This window comes from Parasteatoda tepidariorum, chromosome 3 (genome assembly GCF_043381705.1).
Source record: "Parasteatoda tepidariorum isolate YZ-2023 chromosome 3, CAS_Ptep_4.0, whole genome shotgun sequence".
Lineage (NCBI taxonomy): Eukaryota > Metazoa > Arthropoda > Arachnida > Araneae > Theridiidae > Parasteatoda > Parasteatoda tepidariorum.
In genome coordinates this window covers 70,039,199-70,066,497 of record NC_092206.1, presented here as the reverse complement: position 1 = coordinate 70,066,497, position 27,299 = coordinate 70,039,199, and the positions used below count along the sequence as shown (strand labels likewise).

Below are 27,299 nucleotides of genomic sequence, written 5' to 3'. Positions count from 1 at the left end.
AAAGGAAGGAAAAATTACAAAAATGGCGACAAATTTTCCTAATGTAAGTCAATCACAATAAAACTTAAGATTGTTGTCAAATAAGAGTTGCTAACTAAAACTGCAATATGTAAATTAGTAGCGCAGCAATTGAATGACGTTATGTGCAGAGAGCATAAAATTGCATGTTTGATCGCAAGCTTGTAAATTTTGCTATGTTTCAGAAATGAGAAATTTCAGCTAGGCAATTTGTGACAATGACATCCGGGCATCATTTGTTTGAGGAACTGCGTTGGAGATCTATTGAAAGACTAGCAACAAGGCAAAGTAAAGCTAAGGTGGCTAAATCTAAGTCCTTCTGTGGTTCACAGACTTTGGCAACAATTTCTAATCGCAGGTTTGGCATCCAGAAGGTTCAGTCAAGGACAGCTAAATGCTTCGACAAGAGCAAATGACCGATATTTATCCAACCAACCATTTTCTTGCCTCTTTCGTCATGCCATAGGAAAGAACGTTTGATATGGGCATAGTAAAATGTCCACTGAACGGCTGTCCAAAGGAGGGTTGTTCTCTTCAAATATGAGTTCAGGTTTAGCTTCCAAACCGATGCTAGGCGTTGTTTGATTTGAAGAGAACATGGAACCTGATATCATCCATCAAACATCCGTAAAAGAGCTGTGTGTGGTTTGGATGCAAAGACCTGTGGGTGGACGCACAGACGTTCGACGTGGAACGGTCAATGCTGAAACTGCTTTGCAGAAAGAATGGCCCACACTTCCAACTAAACTAGTAGATCACATACAGCGAAGAGCCATTACATTATGACCACCCTCCATCTATAACAATGGGCTCGCCCTGGTTTTCATGGTTGCTCGCCCAGAAACAATGTCTTCATGGGGGCACATTAGGACCTATAATCCTCATAGAACAATCCCTGACGTCCGTAAGCTACTTGAACATAGTTGCAGACCAGGTTCACCCATTCATGGCAGCAGTTTTTTTCTGCGGGGGATAGTGTTCACGAACAGGATAATGCACCATGTCATAAGGGTCGAATCGTCGAGGAACATTCTAGTGACTTTCATGTCATGTCTTGGCCCCCAAATTCACCTAACCTTAATCCAATTGAGCATTAGTGGTCCAACTTGGAAAACCAAATTTCAATGTGAGGGAATTGCAGAACCAGTTGGTGAGCGCTTGGTACCAGATACCTCAGATTACCTATCAGCACCTTGTGGAATCAATGCCACGGCGGTTGCTAGCAGTTTTGAGGGCTAAAGGTGGCCCTACATATTATTAGCAGGGTGGTCATAATGTAATGGCTCTTCGGTGTAAGTGAAAGCATCACACATGTGCTGTATTGCTGGTAGAAATGATCATACTTCATACTGAAGGTACTTTTTCTATTCCGAACTGACACATCTGATTTATTCATTTCATACATATGCTAATTCCTGTGACATCACAATTGTCTGGTTAATATTTTTCTGCCTTTTTGATACATTATTATTTGCACATTATTGTGTGCTAGTTTCATTAAATTTCTTTAGTTAAAGTCCTTTTTATGATTTTTCTTTAATTTATGATAGCCAGTGCATTCACAAAGTTTTATTTGCTTTCAATTTAACATAATTTTTCAATATTTACAAAATTGTTACAAGTTAAAAAATGTATTATCTAGTTTTTTAATGGGATAACATTCTTCTGAAACGTATCTTTTATATAAATGATAAAGAAACACCTCACTTGGTACTTTTTACTTGAGGGGGATATTTATGACAGTCACGTTGGTTTCGTACCACTTTTTAAAATTGAAGGAAATGTTATAAATTTAAACGTTATTATCAACGCAACACGAAACTTTTTTTAACAATATATGATTAACTGGAGAAGTAACAATGACGTAAAACAGAATGTTATGCTTATTTTTGCTTTTAAATATTTTAAACTATGATAATAAGATAAACCAAAAGGTTAGGCCTCTCCAAAATTCGAATGTATGCAAGTTTTCTGAATTTCCTTTAATAAGCACAATAAAATAAGATATCTTTAATTATATGGCGTAGTTAAATTAGCGAAAGCCATTTAATAAAGAGCAAGAAAACACTGAAAAAAAAAGAGTTTCATAAAGTTGAGAAAAAATAAGTCAAAATGGCTCCGAAACTAATAATAGTATAATTTGAAAACCTTATATATTCAGCTTTGAAGCATCATTTTGTGTACTATGCATAGCCTTAAAAATTATGTCGAGCGAGAAATGCTTGGGGGAGGGGGAGATGTTCGTTGGCTTACAGTAGGATTTGAATAAGGACCTCTGGATTCGTAGCAGGAGATAATTGTACACTGTAGTTGTACACTCCAGATCAGAGAGAGTTAGGAAGTTTTATATAGTGGCCGCTGCAATGACGCATCATAGCATGCTAATTTCCTACTTCAATGGTAAAAAGGGTTGTAATTTGGAAAATATGACCCCAAAAAGTTTAGTCAGAAGATCAGTAATTAAAATTTAATCATTTTAAGGATATCTTAGTAAAAGAATATTTATAAGATGCATAGATTAAACATGAGTATGAAATTTTATAAAAAATAATACATTCTTGATCTAGTTTTAGATGAATAGCTTCTCTTACTACTTTATTTTCCCCGTAAAAAAATAAATTATTAAGTTATTTCGAATGATTTCTATTTCTACTTATTGCTTACAATTCCTCCTCCTTCGATAATTTTTTAAATCTACTTAAATTATTTAAGAAAATAAGGATTTGACAAAAAAAAAACATTCAGAAAATTGTAGAATAAAATATTGAATAAAATACAATTTGTAAATTTTTTTTTGATATTTTAGGTTTGAGTTTCGGGCTTTTGACCATTGCTTTCACTTTTGTTGTACACAAAGTGACCAGTATTCTACAAGTAAGATAAAATTTAACAATTCTATACAGTTACATCACGCTATAATTAAGTATACAAAAGAAGTTATTTTTAAATATTTTTCTACAATAAGCATTTATTGAAAATTTTTTGCAAAATTAAAATATGGTGAGATAGGGATTTCAAGTAAAACTCGAATCAAATAGAATTAGTTGGAAGCAATTTTTGAAAAAAAAATTCCAATAGTAACTAGTAAAATACAAGATAACAAATGAATTGAAGATACATTTAATATTAAGTATTTTATAAAAGCCACATAATTTGCCTAAATGAAAACAAATCTTCAAATGTTTAGGAGAAACTTGCAAAGAAAGAAAAAACTTTTCAATTCTTGTAAGAAAATTCATCGGAGACATATTTTCACGCATTCTGATATTGTTTGATTGTTTTGTTTTAATTAAATATGTTATTTTTTGAAAGTTTTTATAGAAATGTTTGGTTATTTATTTAAATCGACTTTATAGCTCATCTTGGTCCAACCCAAAAAGCAAATAATTTAGGGTTTTATCTTTAACTCTCACTTTGTGAAGCCAATCAGACGATTTCGTCTCTGTTTGAGCTAGTGCCTTTTTGTTAATTTTTTTACCAGAACAATAAGAGGGTATATAAATGTATAGAGTCACACAGTACTTATACGTTTCAAAAGCGAATCAAAAAATTGAAACCATGACAAACAGCTTTCATCCTAAAATGTGAAAAGAAAAACACTTTTTGTATGGAACACAGAAAAACACACTGGATATATGTCATTCCATTCTGTTCGATATATTGATTCGAAAAATACAGTTTTTATAGTGTTGAAATTATATAAAAATATAATAATACAGAAGATTTTTATTTCTCTCTTAGTTAAATTATTTAAATTTGCATAATTGTTTAAATATTCTGTAGAAATTATTTGTTGGAATGTTAACAATTCCATGTATTTTTTTTTAATAAATTTCTGTTGGAATAACAAACGGCAATTTAAATTGATGTAAGAAGCGAGAATAAAGAGCGGAAAATCCTCATGATTTAGAGAAAAGAGTATGTATATGTGGTGTCCGCAGTGGGAGTTAAACTTCCAATAGCTTAAGTAATTTCAAAAGACGTAAGCTACAGTTAATACACGAAGATTTTCCACTACTTTCTCATTCCTCACTCATTATCTCACACTTTTCATGAGCGATATTCAATCGCAATAGTTTTTATATAAGTGACTGAAATGAAAGTGAGCAATCACCAGTTACCTAATTTTCACAAATTAAGGAATAATGTGAGTAGAATAACTTAAATGAATGCTTCTCATTGCTTTTCAAATTTAGATTTAAAATTACTTTTTATAACTATTGCTTATAATTTAGCTATTAGTTGTTATAATTGGTTATTTATTTAATTTATCCTAATTTTTTTCTAGGCTGCTATGCTTGTGCACGGAATTGTGGGAGGACCAATGTTGGGAATTTTTACATTAGGAATGTTTTTCCCATTCGTAAATGCATGGGTAAATGTTGACTGCTCTACAAATATTTATAACCTATTTTACATTTTAAAAAACTGTTCAAACTATTAACTATTTAAACTTTTCGCATTAACGTAGTCTGCTTACCGATAAAGTAGTTAACCTGAAGATAATTCTTAGCTTATATTATAGTTACCTTATAAATATAGATATTATATCCTAATTATAGTTTTATAGTAGTCTAGGAAAAAAAGTCGAAAGGAAATTTCTATATGAAACAACATTTGACATTATATTGAGATACTTTTTTATTTTATTGACCATACAGAGTTTTTAAGAAAAAGGCAAGGTTGAATTGGTACTTCTGCGGGAATGGGATACCAGACTTGAAGAACTTATTAGTGAAGTGCTCAAATTTTTTAATCTGTGAAAGAAAGACCCAGCTAAACCTATCAATCATATCAAGATTAAATCAAAATTAATTTAGATCAAGTTAAAGAAATGTTTAACTATAGCTATGAACATTGTAAAACTTACTTTGTAACACATCCTGCATTTAGAGAATAAAAGACAATTTTTCCACTTTTCCAGCCGAAAAATTAAAGCATTCCTTCAACCCCCCTTTCATGAGCACAGGGTGTAATGGATGTTAAGGTTCTACATTATCATGACAATGATGGCAATAGGCAATGGAATACGAGACTTGCAGCACTTATTAGTAATGAGCCTACATTTTCTAATCTGTGGAGAAAACATCTATCTAAACCTAATTAATGCAGATTATATCACGATTAATCAAGAATTATCAAAATTAATGGATGTTAAGGTTCTACAATTTCATGACAATGATGGTAATGGGGTTATGACAAAGATGGCAATAGGCAATGGAACACGAGACTTGCAGCACTCATTAGTGCAGCACATTTTCTAATTAGAGGAAGAAACGTCTAGCTAAACCTACTAGTGTAGATTATATCAACATTAAATCAAAATTAATCTAGATTAAACCAAAGAAATGTAGAGCTACAGTTATGGATAGTGTAAAGCTTACTTTAGAAAGCATCCTGCATTTAGAGATATAAAGACATTTTTTCCACTTTTCCCGTTGGAAATTAAAGCATTCCCTCAACAGTCCATCGTAAGGGCTGGGAGTAGTGGATGTTAAAGTACTGCAATTTCAAGAAAATGGTAACAACGGGGTTAGCGTTGCGATCTAGCCGGCAGAACTTATCCGACCCATCGATCGGAAGTTGGGTGCTCTTCAAGCCGCCAATAGGAATCGAACCTTATGACAGCTCAGGAAGAAACATTAGTATTTGAAAGCTTATTTCGACAAATAAGTTTGAACTTTCAAATTAACTTATTTAGACGTTTAATTATAGTAAATTTTGATCACTGAATCATCGTGGTTCCGAGTGGCGTGGTAATTTTAACCTCAGTATGGCCCGTGGACCATAACAAGGTAAATTTTTTTTTGCAAAAAATTTTGTTTCTTAATGAAATTATTTAATAATTATATTGAACAACAAAAAGCATTGCGGTTTTCTTTTTAAATATTCATGTAGTTTTTTAATATAAATATTTTTTCTCTTTTATTAACATGACAATGCTGTTAAAAACACTTAAGTAAAATAAAAAACATAGAATGCGTAACATATAATGCATTAATTCTGAATTTAATTTGAAATTGCGTAAATGAGTTTCTGCATCAGAGTATGACTCTAATATAACTTAATACTTCAAAACGGTTTCAAACTTATTATTATAAAACATTTGACATGTTTTTTCTTTTTTTCTTTTTTTGGTAAGACCATTAATATTTTCTTTTTTTTTTATAGATTTTCAATTCATTTTCTACCTTTAAGAACGTAATACCTATAATTTTATTTATAAGGAAAAAAATAGTTTACATTATTAATGGTTGCTGATAACGTATCTTCCTGTTAATGCCGGATGGTACTCATTGTTATTGTAGTAGGAAAAATATCATAAGTCTTTAGTTAAAATCAATAGCAGAATAGAAACAAAGCTGTAGTGGTTCAGGAGATACAGCACTTGCCTCCTAATGAGGTAACCCGGGCTCGAATCCCAGCGATGACTTTTCGATACGAATTCCGCACCCGGCTCGCAAAGACCACAGTGCTAATGTAAAATATTCTCAGTTCCTTTGTCGTTAGGCTAACAGAGGAGGGTTTTAGTGGTTTTCCTCTCCATTTGGTTTTGAGGTTAGTTCCATCATAAAGTCCTCCAAAAATCCATCAAAAGTAAAATTCTTTCAATACATGATCCAGGAGATGCATTGTCTTCTGGATTGGGTTCAAAATTACAAGGCTACGGAGTTGATCAATGGCAGTAGTAAATTCAAAAAATTGGTCCGATGTTCTACGACGGTTATGAAATTATAAAATAAAATTGCTTTCCTTTGCTTTGAATTATTTCGTTTGCACGGAATAAACGGTTTTAGTTTTATATTAAGGTTTAGGAAAAACGTGCTGATTTAAAGATATCTATTTAAAATACAACTAATAATTTTTTTCTCCCGATTTAGATACAATGCAATTTGAAAAGGTATGTGTAGAGAAGTTTAATTGAAAACAGGAAAGTTGTCGGTCAATTTTGGTTTAACTAACTTTATAACTTTGGTTCAACTTTGGTTAGGTTCAACTAAGTCTTACAATATACAACAATAAAATTTTTTTCTGTCGTAAGAGACCATTGACGGCTTAACAACAAGCTAATATTTTAACTTTCGCGTTTTACGTTCATCTTTTACGTAGCAGAGGACGGAGTATTATTATTTATCTAATTTAATGATCGTATTCTCCACTTAAATTGAAAATTCTCAAAGCACTTTAAAGTCTCTCAATCACGCATAACTAAAATAAAAATAAATATTAAAAATGTAATTATTTTTACTGATGATTCTTAAATGTTGAATTCTGAATTTTTGCCCTTGAAGGACATAATTCATTTTCCTTCGGATTAAGATAATTTCAAACCTGCTTATGTTTATGTGCACTAAAAAATATAGTACTGCTTATTTTTACTTGATTAAAAACTTCATTAGCTTCTAAAAATTGGAAATAACAGTAGACACGTTTCAAGCGCTCAAATACAATCACCCATTTTCAAGACTTGTTTCACGTCTTATTTCTGCGCGTCTGTTATTGAGTGCTTGAAAGTAGTAGATTGTTATTTCCAGTTTATATTTTTTGAAGCAAATGAAGCTTCTGATCAAGTAATATCTTACTCCTTCAATTTCTTTTAATTATTTATTTAATACCTATTTTATTTTAAGGGCGCAGGCATTGGTCTTCTAAGTGGTTTCGCAACGTCTATGTGGTTTGGTATTGGTCAGTTCCTCAATCCAGTATACATACCAGAAGATCCAGTGTCATATGAAGGTTGCCCAGATTTGTACTACAACATTACGGGAATTAATGCGACAAGTTATTCTCATTTTTCTCACCAAGAAAAAAACAAGTAACGGATATTTTCATGTATAGAATTTTTTGAATGTAGCGTAAAATTTTTTATTTCTTTCTAAATGAATCTTTGTGAAAAATGGTTTACATACATTTATTAGCTGAATATTTAATTCTATTTACAAATCTTGTGACATGTTAAAACAGAAAAAAAATCGTGTATACATTTAATCCTATTTTAAATGTGAGACAAATGATAGAACTTATATCTGCACTTACTAAAATTATTTTTTTTTCAGCGAGGATATAAGTTATGTTTTCCGGCTATCATATTTATACCTGTGTGTGATTGGATTTTGCACAGTTTTCGTCATTGGTTTACTTGTTAGTTTTATTACAGGTAAGGGATTTAGTCAAATGTTTTAGATATCATTAAAAATGTTGGAATTTTAAGAAAGTCCTTGATTCAAGGATCCATATTAAAAGGGTCGAGAATATATAAACTATAAAAATCATGAGCGTTTTTTTAATAATAACAAAAAATAAATGTATTTCACTATCTTTCGCTGAAAGGTGAAAAATTTGTATTCGTATCTCATTTAAAGAGTGAAATATGATTTGGTTTCATTTCCCCCCATGTTTTGAACTATAAATTATGCTAAAACTTTGAAAAATCTTTTTTATTTTCATGATAATTTTTCATGTTTTTTTCCAACTTTAAAACAATCTATAACAAATCCCATTAAAGAAAACTGCATGAATTTTGGAAAATGTATGTATAAAATGATTTACATTAATATGTCTTCATGCTAGGTGTAAACCAAAAATGGTTTATGCATATCACGTAGATAATTAAAGAAAAATTAAAATTTTAAAATTTTTTCTATTGTTTTTTTTTTCAAATTTTTTTAATGCTATAATTCTGAAGATAAATTATGTTATAAACATTTTTATTTAAAGTAAATACATACATTTTACTATTGAAAGAGAAAGTTTTTAGTTTTGAAGAAAAAAAATGGGCATGATTTTCTTATAACTTTAAATTTCAAATATTTTCAAGAAATGACTGTGAGAATTTTTATTTTTGAAATTATTCAGTATAAAAAAGAATTTAAAACAATGCATGCATTTCTCCAAAAGGAGGCCTGGTTCCCCTTCATATGGTTCAACACTTTTTTAATTTCATTTAATTTAGCCAAGGGAGCTTAATGAGAGCTTTTAGCTTAATTTAGCTATCAAAGATGATTGGAAAAGAGGAGAAAGCTGGAAATAAGTTTTTCATCATCTTCATTTAACATTCACAAATACACTGATGTTGAATATTTATTCTATTCTGTAGTTCCTTACGAAACATATCAAATACAACAGTGTCTCCCAAATAGAATTTGAGATTCTCTTTTGATTTTTAATGGCATTATCAGATCATTAGAATTCTGCAATCAGAGTTTTTTCATGGTTTAAAGGTTTCTAAGAAGCCGTGGTTGCACAAGGTATAGAGCATTCGCCTTCCAATAAGGTGAACCGGATCCGTACCCCAGCGATGGTTGGTCGCTACGAATCCCGCACCCGGCTCGCACCGACCACAGTGCAGACGTAAAAACATTCTCAGTTGTAGGCGGATCATGGATTAGAGTCCCCTTGCCGTCATGCCAACCGTGAGAGGTTTTCCTGGCTTTCCTCTCCATGTTATGCAAATGCGGATTAGTTGCATCAAGAAGTCTTCCACGATGGTAAAATTTCTCCCAATATTTGATCCTGGAGTTCCCTTGTCTTCTGGATTGGTTTCAAAATTACAAATCGACAGAGCTGAACATTAGTAATCGCAAACCCAAAATTGGGCCTGCTGTTCAACTATGGCTATGAAAAAAAAAGATTTATAAGTATTATACGATTATCTGTTTTTAAATTTTTAATAAATATGTTCGTTTCAGGGTATCTCATATTAAGAAATATTTTCAGCATCATCCAAATAGATCTTCATCATTTCAAAAAATAATCAAATTAAATTTCAATATATCGGAAAACAGCCAAATGTTCAGTGCGAAAATACTTAAAATTGGAAAGTGAATAATTTTATTGCTTTACATTTTTGAGATAAAATCCTTAAAAGTTTTACAAATTGTCAATAGTTATTTTTACTAATCAAATAAAACGATCCACTATTTTTGACAGGCATACTGATGTTCTGTCGAAAGAAGTTTTTTTTAAAGTAAATTAATAAATAAACAAATTCATTAAAATTGTAATATAAATTACAAAATAGGAAGATGCTTCTTAGCGCAGGTTAATATTCTATCTAAATGTATCAACAAAGTGTATGAACTAGTAAAAGTGTGGAGATTTTTAATCAGGATTATTTTTTAAACAAAAAACATGCAACGAATATGCTTTAAAAAATGGAAAAAATACTACAAAAATTTAACTACGTCTGTTTCATGTTTCTTACCATCATTACAATTTAAATTTGCAGTTGGGATATGATTCTATGCGATTAATATTACTTAGGGAATGTTTTTTTAAAATATAAATAAACAATTCGAAGGAATCTGAAGTTTCGATTTTATTTTTGTTCACAGGCTGCCAGAGAGGAAAACCCGTGGATGAAAGATTGATAACACCTTTAGCTGTTTGGTTTTATAAACACGTATTCAATGTTAAATTTGTGAAATCATCAGACAGTGGTTTAACTCACGTAAGAAAAGTTTTCATTTCTAAAAAAGTGCATCAAAATGAATAACATTTGAAAGCCCCATGTATTCAAAACTAAAGCAGCACTAAGCATTTTGAGCAAAATGCTTATAGTGATGCGTTGGAAGCAAATGTGTGAGATATTCGTTGGCTGCCGGTAGGATTCGAACAAAATATCTCGGGGTTCGTAGTACTATATTCTAACCGTCATAGTTGTACACTCAAGTCCAGGGGGAGTTCGGAAGCTTTATATAGTCACATTATGACCTATCGCTTAATAATTTTTAAGAAATAAACAATATGCGCAATTAAAATTTCAGATCATCTGACTAAGTTATTGGAGCTATAATTTCCACATTGCCATCCGTTGTACCATTGAAGGTGGCAATAAATATGTCAAAATGCGACATTACATCTATATAAAGCTTTCTAACTCTTCCTAGTTTAGGATGAATAACCATGGGTGTTAGAGCGTCTAACTGCGAATTTGGAGTCCTTATTGGTACGAATCTCGCCCGCAGTCTCTCTCTCACATATTTATAGCTTTACGACGCTTCTGAGATTATGCAGTTTGCTTAAAAAGGAGTTTATGCTGTTTCAATTCGAATACACGGGTTTTCAAATTCGACTATTATTTGTTTTGGAGATATTTCAGCACATTTTTTCTCAAGTATTTATTACAATGAAGAATTTTAAATTTATTTGCAACGCGTAAAATATGTTTATTTTGCCCCAAAATTTTGAAAATTTAAAAAAAGCATGATATTACTTTCATTGAACGTTTACAATTTCGATATTTTTTTTAAAGAACTTGGCAAATACCAACGTAACGATCATAATGAAACAAATCTTTAAAAAAGATTTTTGATGCTTTCATCGGAAATTTTATTTTTGCACGGATAAAACTGAAGTTTAATAAATTTGCATTTTTAGGAGATTGTTTTGTACACAAATACTTAGTTTTTACGTAGTATAAGATCCTCGACATATAATCCTCTTTGATGTACCGGATATCCCTTAAAATAATCGGCGATTTGTAAAAACGAAACAAAGAAGGGAGAGATTTGTTCAGTTTGTGTGTAATTTTCAAAGACAGGTTAATTCTAGAAAAATTTCCGAATCAGTTATAAGACTCGAAGGCAAATTTCTGTGTTATAATTGAAAAAATATACACACTTACAACTTTACCACCTTTACAATACTAGGACACCTTAGAGCAAATTTAAAAGACTCTTGTGATGCTATTTCAGTTCTAATGGTTTGACATTCCAGTCCGCATCTCCGTCTTGATTACTAAGTTTTAAATAATTTAAAGATTTGGAGAGATAATAAATTATCAGCAAAACGGAAAAAAACCGCTTATTTTTATGTACAGTTTGCAAAAAAAAAAAAAAAAAAAAAAAAAAAAAAAAAAAAAAAAAAAAAAAAAAAAAAAAAANAATAAATAAAATAAACAAATAAATAAATGGATCACTCATAATAACTTTTGATCTAATGATCGGGTCCTCACGTTCTAGAACTAAATCTTAATGGCTCGAAGGGTTCGAAATGGTTCTTCAAATATGCAAGTCATTAGTGCACACGATATTTTAAGTTACGAAATTAGACACAAAAACGCACTTTCTCTGTATAAACATGAGTTTTTTTGTTGTTGTCGGATTTGGATTTCTGACCCCCAAAATATAGGGGGTAGCTGCAATCTGAGAAAAATAGTTTCAACATTATTGTACTATTAAACTAAATTGAAATATAATTATTATGAGATATACCTCTTTCAAAAACTACAAAGGTATTTAAAATTATGAATATCGGATAGAATTACAATAATAATTAGATAAATGTTGTTCAAAGTTGTAGAATATGTCTCTACTATGAAGATTAATTAAGTGAGCTTTTATATTTTAATGAATTTTCTACGCCATAGTGACTAGAAACCGTGTTCTACATTTTAACCAAGTTCTGTTTATAATTTAGCATCGACTTATAAATTCTTATTGAATAATACAAGAGCGCAATTGTTTCAAAAAAATAATACAATGCAATTGTTTTAAAGTTTATCTCTTTAAATATAAAAAAACGTAAATTTTACTTATTTTTTGTAATTGAATTTTTAAATGGTGAGAAATTGAACGAAAAAGTAGACTTGATTTTGACACTTGTTGCTATCATTTATAGATCTTTAAAAATGCATTTACTTTTTGTTTGCAGGCAACTTCATTGCAGTCGATCAAAAAAGAAAATTTATGTGAAAGTATTGACACTCTGCCAAAAGAATCTAAACATTTTCAGAAAGTGGAATGAAAAATATGTGTTTCTTTTATTCTACTATAAGTATCATAGTTCATAGTATCTTGGGCATTAGTCAATAAATATACTTGCTAAGACGTCATTCCTAACACATGGAGAAAGAAAAATTTTAATTTTAATAATTAAATATTTTAAAATTTTAATTTTAAAATATTTAAATTTTAGTACTATTTGGTTAAGACATTTCTGGTAAAAAAAAACTATAATTCTGGTAATAAATAAAGGGTTTATAAACTATTCATTTGTTAATTTATATGGTAACGGTTTACCGGAAGTACTGGTTTTCAAAATAATCTTTGATAATCTTTGAAAAAATGATCTTAAGCTCTTATATTGTTTTTCTAAATGTGTGGTAAACCACGCATTTAGAAAAAAGAAATACAGAACTAAATAGACCAAATCATGATAAAACATTTAACCTCCTTTATGAAATTTTATCTCATATTATGAAACTGTAATATTTTATTGTTAATTTCACCGAACTCATTACAAAATCGCTTCGGTAAAATATATGGAGCCTTTTGGTGTTCCCATAGAGTCAGAAGTGCGGTCAATTATATCATATTCTGGTATTTTTTGCCATACTTTTCTTCTTCTTGCATTAACGCCTTCTGAAATTGAATGTTTGTTTCAACAGATCTGGTCTATTACAGCTGCATGTTAAATATTCGAAATAACATAAAGTAAATGATACAAATTTTAAACTTATAATATAAACTTATAATTTCTTTATATGCAATGAATATTATTATAATACTTCATTGAGGGTACATATTTTTACTATTAACCATACAACAATTGAAAAGCTGAATGGCTAAATTTTTAGTAACATTTTTGTGAATTTGAGAATACTTGTACTTTTATCTTTTGAAAACGGCAAAATCTAAAGTCAAATAGTATATAAATAAATGTTGTTAGTTAAATAGGACTAAAATAAGAAATATTTTTCATTAATTTTCTCAAAACTGCAATTTCAAACATGTGATATATTATTTATAAAAATGTTAAAATAAAACTAATAAAAATTTAGCTAAAACTGTTAATTATAGCTTTATAAATTTCAATCATAACGAATCTAAAAATTTTAAATACAGCATTTTAGTCTGTAACTTGATAATTTTTTTTTGGTGAAGTAATTATTAATTAGTAATTATTGTATTTTAAATTTATATATTCAAGTTATTATAAATTAATACATTTAAATTTTTAACTCCGTATTTTAATTGTCAATTCACACATTTTAAACATTACGTTGTTAGAATTAACTGATCTGTTATCAATTATCATACCTGTATAAAAACCTTGTTGAAAAATTAATTAGTATTATACTTTATTTTATGTTTTGAAACATTAATTTTTCTTGAACATTTTGCAAAATCCCATTCATTTATTGAATACAGCAAGAAATTTTTGTAACTTTATGTGTTTTTTAATTGTTTGTTTCTAATAATCTTTATTGTTAATGAATATTTCGTTGTTGGAAAGAATCACGGAAATTATACGTAATAAATAAAATTTTAATTTATTTGATCTGTTTTTTTAAAAATGTTTGGATTTATTCTCTACAGCTTTACGCGTNATTTCACCAAACTCATTACAAAATCGCTTCGGTAAAAAATATGGAGCTTTTTGGTGTTCCCATAGAGTCAGAAACACGGTCAATTATATCATATTCCGGTAGTTTTTGCCATACTTTTTTTTCTTCGTGCATTAACGCCTTCTGAAATTAAATGTTTGCTGCAACAGATCGGGTCTATTACAGCTGCATGTTAAATATTTGAAATAACATAAAGTAAATGATATAGATTTTTAACTTATAATATAAAATTATAATTTCTTTATATCCAGTGAATATTATTAGTATACTTCATTGAGGGTACACATATTTTTACTATTATTAAACCATGCAACAATTGAAAAGCTGAATGGCTAAATTTTTTTGTAACATTTCTCGTGAATTTGAGAATACTTGCACTTATATCATTTGAAAACTGCAAAACCTAAAGTCAAATAGCATATAAATAAATGTTGTTAGTTAAATAGGACTAAAATAAGAAATCTTTTCTATTAACGCTCCCAAAACTGTTATTTCAAACATGTGATATATTATTTATAAAAATGTTTAAAAAAACTAATAAAAATTTAGCTGAAACTGTTAATTATAGCTCTATAAATTTCAATCATAACGAATCTAAAAATTTTAAATACAGCATTTTAGTCTGTAACTTGATAATTTTTTTTTGGTGAAGTAATTATTAATTAGTAATTATTGTATTTTAAATTTATATATTCAAGTTATTATAAATTAATACATTTAAATTTTTAACTCCGTATTTTAATTGTCAATTCACACATTTTAAACATTACGTTGTTAGAATTAACTGATCTGTTATCAATTATCATACCTGTATAAAAACCTTGTTGAAAAATTAATTAGTATTATACTTTATTTTATGTCTTGAAACATTAATTTTTCTTGAACATTTTGCAGAATCCCATTTATTTATTGAATACAGCAAGAAATTTTTGTAACTTTATGTGTTTTTTAATTGTTTGTTTCTAATAATCTTTATTGTTAATGAATATTTCGTTGTTGGAAAGAATCACGGAAATTATACGTAATAAATAAAATTTTAATTTATTTGATCTGTTTTTTTAAAAATGTTTGGATTTATTCTCTACAGCTTTACGCGTAAAATCCGTGATGCTGCAACAGCTTCTATATGAGATAGAATAAATGAGTAAGTTTATATTTGCTGTGCCTTTTTGTTAGAGGAGTAGCTGTTATCACAGCATGAGAAAAAAATTATGTTAGTCGTACAAATTATGGTTAGGTTGTGCAAATGTATTTGTTGTATAATTACGCAATCTTTAGGAATTGGATAGTTACAGATTGTTTTTTTTTTTAAATAAGGAAATTAGATTATTTAGGTTTACTAGGTGTGACTGAAGAAATTTGGAGTAATTCGCTAAATAAACAAAAATTATTTAGAACGAGCTAATTCACAAATACTACAAAGCGATATAAATCTACCATTTAATTGTTCATTAGTTCAACACGAGAGGGCAGCACATGCATTCACCAAAAGTTTTTCTTTGGAGGAAAAAAGTTTTAATTCCTCTCGATAAAATTCTATTATTCAAAAAACCAAAGAGAATTTTAACTGAATTATCCAGTAGCGTAGTGACTGAAACTGTGTGGTTCTGTAAAATTCAGAACTCTATTCTAAAACAGGATTTTTCAATTAACTATTCTATGAAAAACATTGCAGTAACTCTGGAAAAAGACGGTCTGTAAATTACACCAATACTTTAAGTACCACTGATTTAAAAAAAAAATGCCACCACATATTTGGCTCTCACAGTGAGCTAACTGATCGTAAGACACATGAACAAATATGTTACACAAGTAGTATATATTTTCTTTCAATCTTCTCTATTAAACTTTTTAATTTTCGCTAAATTAACAATATATCTAATAAAAACTCTGTTCGTCCTTGCTCAGCCGAAATTAACCAGATTAATCAGCTTTTTCCTCATTCCTGATTTATTTTTCTCTCTCTCAGCTTTTGTTATTATAATTTTTTCACAAACTTATTTAATCGTTCCGATGCCGACCACCGGCCTCGTTATTACTTTTGACTAAAATTGCTAATTTATTGCGTTGGAACTTTCAGTTTGAGTTCTTTTAAGGCTAATAATAAGTGTTTCATCAGCTAATAATAGTATCTGCATAAATTCTGACCATACACTCGGCATTCTCACTATTGCTCTTGAGTTTCACTTATTATTCTGTTATATTCATGAGACTTTTGTAATTATGTTTTTGCTCTATTTACTTCTGTTAAGACCTTTAATAATTATATCGTCACAAACTACTCACTCTAGACCACCGTTCCCTCTATTCTCTGTGTCTAATACTTTTTCACTCATTTAGGACTGTTGTCAGAATTTCCTTTCGATTATTACGTAACGTATTCTTATTATTTGCTTACACTCGCTACTGGCCTTTATTCTCTTTATATTGCATGCTGCGTTACTTCTTTCTTATTACTTAACCATATTACCTGGCACAATTATTTTAATGTTATATTAAATCTACCAAAGCTCTAACCTACCCAGTTCTAATCTAAGTTATAATTTACCCAGGCATTACTGGGAGCGGTCAGTGCGCGATTGCGTGATTATTTTGACCAATCTGCAAGAAGACTATCGGGCTACCAAAGCGAGGGAGAAGTCTTCTCTGCAGAGGATCAAAATTGTTATGGCCTCAGGGATGTTTCTTTAATCGTAGCTAATAGCTCATTGACACTACTTAACACAACTGCAACTACAAAGGAAGCCACATATTCTGAATAAAAAACCTATTGGAATAATAAGATAGTTTTTTCTAAGTATGTTATTTATAGATAGTTTGAATGATTAAAGCAATGCGAACTTATTTTGTATCCTTCAATGATGACAATGAAAATTCGAATGTTTTGATACACTTCAGCAAACTTGTCATGCCGCTTTTTTTTCTAAGAAATAATTTATGAAAAGCATGAAAATTTTTACGATCCCATAAAGTTTTGATACTTTCAAAATATGTATCTGTGTTTCATTAGAACTCAATGAAAATAATAATCAAGTGAAAACCAGGAATTTCAAAAAATTACAGTTGTTCGGAAACTAGCCAAATAGGGATAAAATAATGGCCATAATCCCGAGTGATTCATAATTAACATTTAAAAAAATATTATTTAACTTTTCTTAATAATATCACCAACTTTAAAAAGAGAAAAAAATCTATATATTTATTTGAAATCCAAGTTTATCCAATGACTTTATATTTGTTTCGAGATAAAGTGTCTACTACAAAAAATGGAAAAGTGCCAAGTTATTTCAAAATGCATGTAGCACACTTTCATGGTTAATTCTAACAAAAAGAAATGCGTTAGAATGGGAGGATGCAGACGTACTCTTCTTTAATTCATAATTTGTAAAGAGAGGATGTGGTTACAACTATTATATAAATTCTTTTAAAATGGTTGTAGCGAAACAAAAGAACCCATTTCATCATGAAGACTTTTTTCCAAAATGAGAAAAAAAAATCAGATATTGCAAATAACCTAACGCACGTCATTCAACAAAAGAAAAATAGCATTACAGAAGTTTTGGAAACATTTTAAGCTTCAAATCGTTACCGAAACTAATGCTTTATTGAAGTAAATTACACTGCATAAAAGATTTTTTTTCCTGAAGTGGTAAAGTTATAAAACTCAGCGCTATTTCGAGTTTCGTTAATTCCGAAGTACTGATAAATCGAAACCTATTTTATTTTGGTAGAGTTTTTTAATAGTTCTTAATAAGTTTTCATTCAGTAGTAGTAAATGAATGCTTTTGCTGTAACTGAACCTCATTGAAATGTACAAAAATGGATTGAAACTACGTTAAAAAATGTATTAACTTATGTTAATACACTTTAGTACATTAGCTGCCGCAAACGTATTACCTTTTTAAATTTTTTGTTTTTCTTTCTGATCTCTGAAATGGTCTATCTAAATTTAGATGAAGTCCACAAGTCAGTATACTTTCCAAAAGACCAAAGATAGATAGTTCTGAAAAAAAAAAAAAAAAAAACTCGTACCGATACAGTTGAACAGAAGATGCCTGAGAAACCCTCCACTTGGTACAGGTCTTGAAAACCTTTTGTTATAGTTAAAACAAGAGACTACCTAAATCTCTACTGGCAAACTGGCAAAACGGAAAATATATGGTTTCTATGTCCTCATAAAAAAAGAACCACTGTTATTTCTCGATATATTTTTAACCTCTTAATGGTCAACTAATTAAAAAAACTGTCATAAAAGTGAGTATTTATTTATTCAAGAAAATTGCATAAAACTAAGAGTACAATATATGTATTTTTTTAAAATTTTTGGGTTAATAGCAAATATACAAGTCTAAGAGTGCTAACATCTAGTTTAAAACTAACTGCCTCTAAACACATTACAAATAGTGTAGTGCACTAATCTGGTGTATAGATTGACTTGAGAAATAAGGATCGGGGAAAAAGTTCTATATCTCATGTGTATTGAATAAATTTTCTCAATTCATTGCTTTTGATCTATTGATAGTATTGATAAGAGTTTCACGGATTCGGATGCAATCTTAATTGTTCGATTGCCAAATTTTGATCATGTTAGTTAATTAGTGCAGTCAGTGTAAGTTTTGAAATACACAAAAATGTACTTTTTCTAAATTAGCACACATCATTTTAGACTTTGATTCTAGATACCTTATTTTCGACTTAGATATTTTTAGACTTTTTCTCTTAAAATGACATAGTTTAAAATGAGGTGAAATTTGTAAGTTTTGCAATTCAAAAATGCTCTGACTATTAATAAATTAAATGATTAAAAAATAAAATAAAGCAATTATAAAAATATTTTTTTCGAAAATGTTTTATATGATATGCGAAATTTTGTTTTCGGTTTAATTGGTTACAAAGATAGGGCGAATTACGCATAAATTGAACTAAACATAATGGGATCAAAGCAGATTTTTCTTTATTTCCTAAACATAATCATCATTATTTTTCAATAGTTTTTATGAAGTCTAAGACATTTTTCATTTCATAAGACCTCATTTGGTCAAAAATTGTCTTTTTTTGGAATTTTTTTTACACAAAAGACTACATTGTTGACTCATGTTTCATAAAATTGTAAAATATTTTAATGAAAATTGAACAATATAGTCAGTCTATCACCAATTAGAAATGATTTTAGAGTAGAGACTAACATGATAGAAGGGATATATATATTTTTGAAAAAACTCTTTTACTGTTTTAATTATAGATAAAGCATATATATTTTAAAAATAACTTGATATTTCTTATTTTTTAAGCTGTTAATAATTTTACTAAGTAAAATAATCAATTTTTGAAACAATCGTACTGTTTATGCCCAATCCTAATAATAAACAAAAAGCTTAATCCGTTATAACATACATTAACTCCGTAAGCATAATGAAATATGGGCATCGTTTTTTTAACAGTAACCTCGATCGTAATTAATAAATTGTTTTTCTTTTAGACAATTAGGATTAACAAATATGCTACAAGAGAGGGCTTGCTGAGTTCGTCCATGAGTTAGAGATAAAAAAAAAGGAAGAATTGCTTCCTTTTTTTATTACATTGTTAAATTCAAATCTTTGAAACCATTAAGGAAAGAGTTTATGTAAGTCCGCGAGACATGTTAAGAGTTCAAAACAATAATCAGAAAAAAAATTAAGCCTTTGGCTTATAATATTACGAAAAAAAGAACACAAACTGAAGGGCATCTTTTGTGTTCATGTTAAGCGGGTCAGTTTTCTATTAGTTTTACATTAAGACTAGTTGTTAGCAGAATCTATCTTTTGCCGAACTCATTTAAGCAAATTTAAGTTTGAAACATTCTTAGATGTTCTTAGGTTAAGTAAAGGCTCCTGAAATGAACTTAGCCTTAATTGTTGAAGTTTAAATTTTAATCTTGTTTTTCTCCCATTTTAACGGCAATCCTTCTTTGCTTTATCTACTTACTATTCATTATATTCGAATTCAAGTTCGGAAATATTGTGAGGTAAAAGTAGCTGATAAAACAATTGAAAAAAAAATGAGTAAATATGAAACTTGCTTGAAATAAAAAACCCGAAGCAACGTACTTAGCATGGATATATTAACATAAACAAATCGTGTTAACTTGAGCTTATTTTCCAAAAAAATACTGAAGATAATTCACATTAAATCATTTTTCCAATAATTGACTTAGTAACTTTTGTGTAGCAGAAAAAAAAAATTGAATGATGTTTAATTGGGGTTTCAGACATTTAAAATTATAGGACTAATATCTGGTACATTGGACATTGAATAAAAAAACCCATTCAATCCCAGTCAATACAGTTTTAAACAATGTTTAGTGTAGCTTAAATTTAGAGCTATCATTATTAGGAAAGTTAGATTAGTCAGCATTTTGGGTTAATGTGCGAAAATAAGAGGGGAGGGGTAGGACATGCGAAGAATGCTGATAAAATACTTTTGGGTTTTGAAGTTTTACTTTATTTTTTATTATTAAACAGATAAATCAAAACAAAAACAAAAATTTCTTGACCTAGATGGAGCAAATAAAAAAATGGCGATTATATAATGATTCTAATATTTCTTCTCTGCCTCTAAAAATCCTAAAAATAAGAAAGCAATCAAAAATTGTTTTGCCTTGCTGTTTTTTTTTGTTCTAAATTTCCTAGACACAAAACTTATATCGGATATTCTTGAATAATTATTTTTTAATAATCTGTGTTATACAATTATAAGTTTACGTTTGAAAAGAAAAAAAATCAATGAGACCTTATTAAATGTAAATTTCAGCATGCATTTTTTAAAGCAAAGAAAATTACAAAAAGGTACGGTTAGAGTCAAATAAATTCCACTAAATTACTGCGAATGTTAACTAACAAATGTATATAGTTAACGAATATGATAGAATAAGTTTTAAAAATCTATTATTCCCAATTTAACAGAGCTGTTGTTTTTCTTTTCTAACTCAAATTTGCTCCGTTCAATGAAGCGAGTACAAGATTTCGTGCATGATAGTGATCTTTTTCTCTCTTTATCTGCGAAGAAACATTAGTAAAACGATTACTTCCCTAATGTTATTGTTAAATTTTCTAAAATCAAAAGAATGATTCTGTTTTAGATTTTTTAGAGAAATGTAAATGTCACGAAGCATTTGTTTGAATTGCTTCGATTACAACGCGAATGTCAAAGTAGGAATTAAAAACATTCCCAAAAGACCAGTTTTCCTTTTCTTTAAAGAAAAACATAGGCATCAAATAATTTTTTTAAAAGTCATTTCTAAATGTACACAAACATATGCCATTTATATCTAAAAGCTTGATAAATTTAAACTTTTGTATAGTTGCAAATTATGTATAGTTGTATATTTGGTGTCACACTTATTAGTAGCCTAATACTTTTGTTCGACCAAAGGTTTTNTACTGTCAACAACACAAATGAAGCTATAATGGTAAATCGACTGCTGAATTTATGTTTAAAAATATCAAACTTTCGATTAAAATAGTCTGCCGTCGCCTAGCAACACTTACTGTTGCCAAGGCCAGAAATATAAAAAGCAACCCTCGTATATATATATATATTTGTAGAACTCTCTAGTGGGTTTTGCATTCAAGGAGGAAAAAAAAAATATGGTAAAATTACCGAATGGTAATGACATTTCACGTGAAAAAATATAAAATATAATTCTGGTTAGGAAAACCAAAAGCATTCAGTATTTAAATTATTAATTTGCTAATTTATCCGTTCATATGGTATCGGTTTATCAGAAATTCTGGTTTTTAGATTTACAGCGCTTATTTATTATAGCGCTTATTACATTTAGTACATAAATACAAAACTTAAAATTTAATCAAAATGCAAATTTGATCGAATAAATAGTTTTTATGCCATGCTCTACGGTATCATGGAAGATTTAAAAACTTAAACACATTTACCAGATTTTATCGCAGATTATTAAACTATATTTTATTGCTATTTTTACCGAAATTAATACCAAAGAGCTACGGAAAATTTTTGCATGTTTTTAATTTTGTCATATTTTTTCACGGTGTTTTAATACGAACATTCTAATGAAAAGTCGCAATAATCAGTTCTTTAGATTAAAAAAAAATTAAAAATTTTTGAAAAAAGTCTACCAAAACATTTAGTAACATTTGTTTAAACGTAATCACTTAAGTAAAGTAATAATAAAGACATACAAAATTGAAATTTTAAAAATAAAATCCCTTAAAGAGTTTAAAGAAATCATATGCATGTATGCATTTTCCATACTCCTTTCTCAAATCATTCTAGAATTTTGATATATATATTTTAATGAATTTATATAAATCATTGAACTTTTCTAAATTTTTAAGAAACAGTCAATAAATAAAATAAATAAATAAAAGCAACATAAAAACATAATTTTTTCTAGAACAATATAATATAGTTGTCATTCCCATTAATTTGTCCCCTTATTAATTAAACCGAGTAATATTTTCTTTTAATTTACATATTGCTTCCGTTTTAGATTATTAACAAAAAATATTTATGAGAATATTATTACGTAAGATACTAAAAAAGCATACTCTTTTAAAGAACGCATTAATTTGTAGAAACATTTTCTTTTCTTTTGACTCAAATAAGTAAGAAAACTTGAATGGTGAACTGCGGTAACTTATTGCGGAACGTATCGATCTGGTTTTCGAAAACTTATTACATAATATGATAAATAATGAGAAAATCACACTGAATATTAAATGTTTAAAAAAAAAAGAAAAAAGAAATTGCTCGGAGTTGATTGAACGATTGCTTCACAAATGTTACAAAATAATTGGCAGTATTGTGCAAGTTAGAATAAATTTGTCAGACAGTTTTACATAAATGATGATGAATGTTATGCAAGCAGCAAATTTGCGAATGATTCTGACATAGAACTTTTTATATGCTTTTAAATTATTTGATTCTTAAACACTCAAGCGGCAGCAATATTTTTTAAAATTTCTGTTTGAAATTGTTTGAGTAAAAATAATTTTCTTCCCTTCTTTCTTTACTCACTAAATACAATTGATTACTTTGCTATCATTTATTTTAATGACGATTAATAGATTGTTATATCAAATTTCTAAAATATTATAAAAATTGTAAGAATTCTCGAATTTTTACAATACAGTACAGTAATTAAACCAGAATTGTTTTCAAAGTAAAGGTAATATACAAAATTTTCCTCATTGTTATAGTTCTTTCTTTGTTGTAATGATTTTAAAAGTTCCAAGGTTTGATATTAAATTTTTGTTAATCATTTTCTCTATAATTTTATTATTGTCCATTTGAGCAATTCAATTTACTAAAAGACAATGATTAAGAATTTAAAAAAAATATTAAAATTTATGGCATAAAAACCAAAAAAAAAAAAAAACTCTTGCAAACGATTTAGTATAAACAGAAAATACCTCAAATTAGGAAACTTTTATATAGTTTGTGATAAAATATCTGATTTCTCTTTATAAGTTAAGAGATTATATATTGCTTTTTTTTTATCAAAAAGAAAAGTTAATTTTCAAGAATAGATATATGCAAGCCAGAGGCTGAACTATATTATCACTTAATTATTCATTCAATCATTTGCTGTAATATTGCGGTTGCTCATGGTAGCCGGTTGTTTGCATTATTTCACTAAAAATAAAACTTTCTAATTGGCTACTGCTAGTAGTAGTGAAGTGACGTCACTTTAAACATCTTTATTAGTTATTTTTAGTAATGAAAAATTGTCTGATGGACTTTTTAAAAAAAAATTCGCGAGAAAATATGCAACAAGTTACAATTACTTTACTTAATTTTACTTTAAAACCATAGAACTTCCAATTAATTATGTTGCATTTAGTATCAAAATTAAAAAATTTGTCCATTTTACTCTAATTTTTATTCAAGGGATTTTTTGTATTTTTTCTATTTCTCTTTCCTTATCAATCATAATTTGCTTTAACTACAATGATAAAAGCTGAAATCTAGGTTAATAATTAACAAAAAATTTGGATATTAGCAACACGAACCATTTACTACCTTATGAAAGCGGAGAAAATAGCTACCAACAAACGAAAAAAAAGTGTGTCTTGCTGATATTTGAACTTTGTTCTCAACTGGTTTACCCATTTTTTCGGAAGTCGTCTTAAAAAGGTCAAACATTACACACTTTCACTCCCCGAGACTAATGAGTGTTTTGTTATTTATTATCGTTTGTGTTGTTCTAATGGCAACGTTATGGTATTAAATTTACTCGCTGTCATTATATTGGAAAAAAGAAGAAAAAAAGTTTTAAATGGTTTGAAGATTTGAATAGGACAAATGTTTTTTTTTAATTCTTTCTTTTATCCTTTCGGTGTGTTCAGTATTTCGACTGCTCTTGTGTTATAATTGATGCCAAGTTGTTGTCTAATACATTGAAGTGAAAAGGAAATCAAATATTTAATCGTGGTTCATGGAAAAGAAAAGAAAGGTATGTTTCTGTGTGTGTTTATTTTCAGTAATATCTTTTATTATTAAGATGTCTTAGATGACATCACATTACCTACCTGTAGATCTAAACTTTATCAATGATCAGTCAGTTATTAGCCTATTGGAAAGCATTTCTCTTCAAAGTAAAATTATGTAAATAGCAGTTTGTCATTAAAAACTACAATGTTAAGGAAATTGCTCGAATGATATTAGTCAAAAAATGCAGTTCAACCTCATACTTAGACGTCGCTATAGAAAGTTTTGTTAAAAAAAAAAAAAAAAGACCGAAGAGATTGTAGCTGGAGGAGTGGTAAGCAAAATCGTGGAAATGTTTGCTTCAAGCATTGTTACAGCTGAGGAAAACGGTAACAATTTAGAATGTTTTGCTTTCATAAATTAATTATGGAGCATATGGGTTCTTCTCCCGAAGTTATGACATTTGTGACATTATGCCCCTTGCCTTAATTAAATTGATTTTTCCTATAATGATTTTTCTTTTAGAAACTAGTAAAGCCTTTCAAGTATACAATTTACAAGCAATAAATTTATTGTATCTTATATATTAGGACAATCTGCTAAATTTGAAAGTTCATAATGCCACTTTTGCCCTTTGTTCCTTAAACTTATAAGGTTTCTAAAGTAAATTTTTAATGAAAACACAAAGCACAATAAAAAAAAAATTGCAAATTTTTGTAGCTATATTTTTTTGGTTACTAGACATGTGTAATATATTTTTTTTGACCTTCTTGAGTTTTCCCAAATGATTAGAAAAATGCTGCTCCTTGGTTTGTTGGTTACTATTTAGTTTGTCAGTGTGCTTAGCACACTGAGAAAAAAAATGATGTCAAAACTACCTGAATATTGTAAAATTTAGCGTCTTTCTGACTCTATGAGAAAACCAACAAGGTCAGTAAATTTTATCGAATCGCTTTGGAAATGATTTTAATAAAACTAACCGTAAAATATGGTTTTATAATCTGTGATAAATTTTGATAAATGTGGTAAAATTTGACATTTTTCTAATTATACCTTAGAGCATGACATGAAAACCATTAAACTGGTTAAATTTACTCTTCATGGTTGCATGTTTTACAAAATGAGAGGTAATGAGAACTATATGTTTGAAAATCAGAATTTCATGTAAACTGTAATTATATGAACGAAAAGATTACCACATGAAGGGTTAAAATACCGTAACGAAAATTTTATAATTCAAAATTAAGTTTATTTTTGTTGCCAGAAATGCTTTTATTATACTTGTCTTCTAAAAACAAAAAAACTCTAAATATATTAAAGTGAGCTGCACTGGTGTAAGAAGTTAAGAAAATTTGCAGACTTGGTCGATTATCTCTAGAACTGCTCAACCGATTTTAATGAAATTTGATATTGTACAGTCCGCAAAAAAAAAAATAAAAAAACGAATCACCCTGAATAACTTTCGTTCTAATGATCGGATTTTCACGAACTAAGTGTCAATCTCAATTGGTTCCTGGGGGTGACCTCAAACTTGCTAATTAATTGGTGCTAACTATTAATTAAGTTACGAAATCAGACACAAAAACGTACTTTCTCTGAATAAACANAATGGTTCCTGGGGGTGACCTCAAACATGCTAATTAATTGGTGCTAACTATTAATTAATTTACGAAATCAAACACAAAAACGTACTTTCTCTGAATAAACATAATTTTTTTTTACATATTTAGATTTTTAACCTTCAAAATATAGGGGGTAGCCGCTATCTGGGAAATATGGTCCCCATAGATTGGTCAGGAGAGCGATCCAAAGTTCGTACCCCTTAATGCTAATTTCACTTTTTTCGTTTTTAGTCATATTTTCCAAACTAATGAAGCAATTTAAAGAAAATTGCACCCACTCATAAAACTCATTTACCCAAAGATAATTTCATGAAAAAAAATAATTTTTAATAATTATTAATTATTTTTTATTATTTAATAATATTGAGGATGAAAAAATTTTGAATTATAAGATATGAATTTTTTTATACCATATTAATCTACATATTTTTCAATTGAAAAATCTAAAGTTTCAACTGTTTTTATTTATTAGAAGCTGAGAAAAATTAAAATTAATAATTCTTAAAAAATAATTTGCGACAATAGAGAAATGATTAAATGGGGCGATTAATATTAAAATGTGATAAACTTGCAAGGAACTTGACTTCGCGCGCGTAGTGTGAAATTTCATTCATATTTTTTTCGCTAATATTCGTTTGCTAATCTTTTTATTTTTATTTCTTTCTAACTATAAAATACAATGTTTCCTTTTTAGACGCTTAATAATTTATTTGAAATTTAGTAAAGAAGTTTGAATAAAATATTTTGAATAAAAAACAATTTATTCAAGGAATGTCTAGTTTTATAAAATAGGATATGATATGATCTTCTGATAGAATATGATTATACACCAGATTGTGCTTATTTAATGTGATTATTTTTTA

General features: G+C 28.6%; 2 protein-coding genes across 3 annotated transcripts in view; both read left to right on the top strand.

The window, feature by feature from the left end:
- Positions 1 to 13,315, top strand: part of LOC107444054 (sodium-coupled monocarboxylate transporter 2-like) — a 37,189-nt gene extending 23,874 nt beyond the window's left edge. The window contains exons 11-16 of one of the 2 annotated variants that reach the window (XM_043045343.2): positions 2,825 to 2,892; positions 4,307 to 4,393; positions 7,650 to 7,834; positions 8,076 to 8,176; positions 10,353 to 10,468; positions 12,673 to 13,315. In XM_043045343.2, coding sequence (XP_042901277.1) covers positions 2,825 to 2,892; positions 4,307 to 4,393; positions 7,650 to 7,834; positions 8,076 to 8,176; positions 10,353 to 10,468; positions 12,673 to 12,765 — 650 coding nt within the window. In that variant the 3' untranslated portion in view covers positions 12,766 to 13,315. The remainder of the gene's footprint in view (positions 1 to 2,824; positions 2,893 to 4,306; positions 4,394 to 7,649; positions 7,835 to 8,075; positions 8,177 to 10,352; positions 10,469 to 12,672) is intronic. The other variant, XM_043045345.2, reaches the window with a different exon arrangement.
- Positions 13,316 to 24,701: 11,386 nt separating this feature from the next.
- LOC107444050 (putative sodium-dependent multivitamin transporter) overlaps positions 24,702 to 27,299 on the top strand; it is a 49,329-nt gene continuing 46,731 nt past the window's right edge. The window contains exon 1 of the mRNA XM_016058099.3: positions 24,702 to 24,839. The gene's annotated coding sequence lies outside the window, so the exon portion shown is untranslated. The remainder of the gene's footprint in view (positions 24,840 to 27,299) is intronic.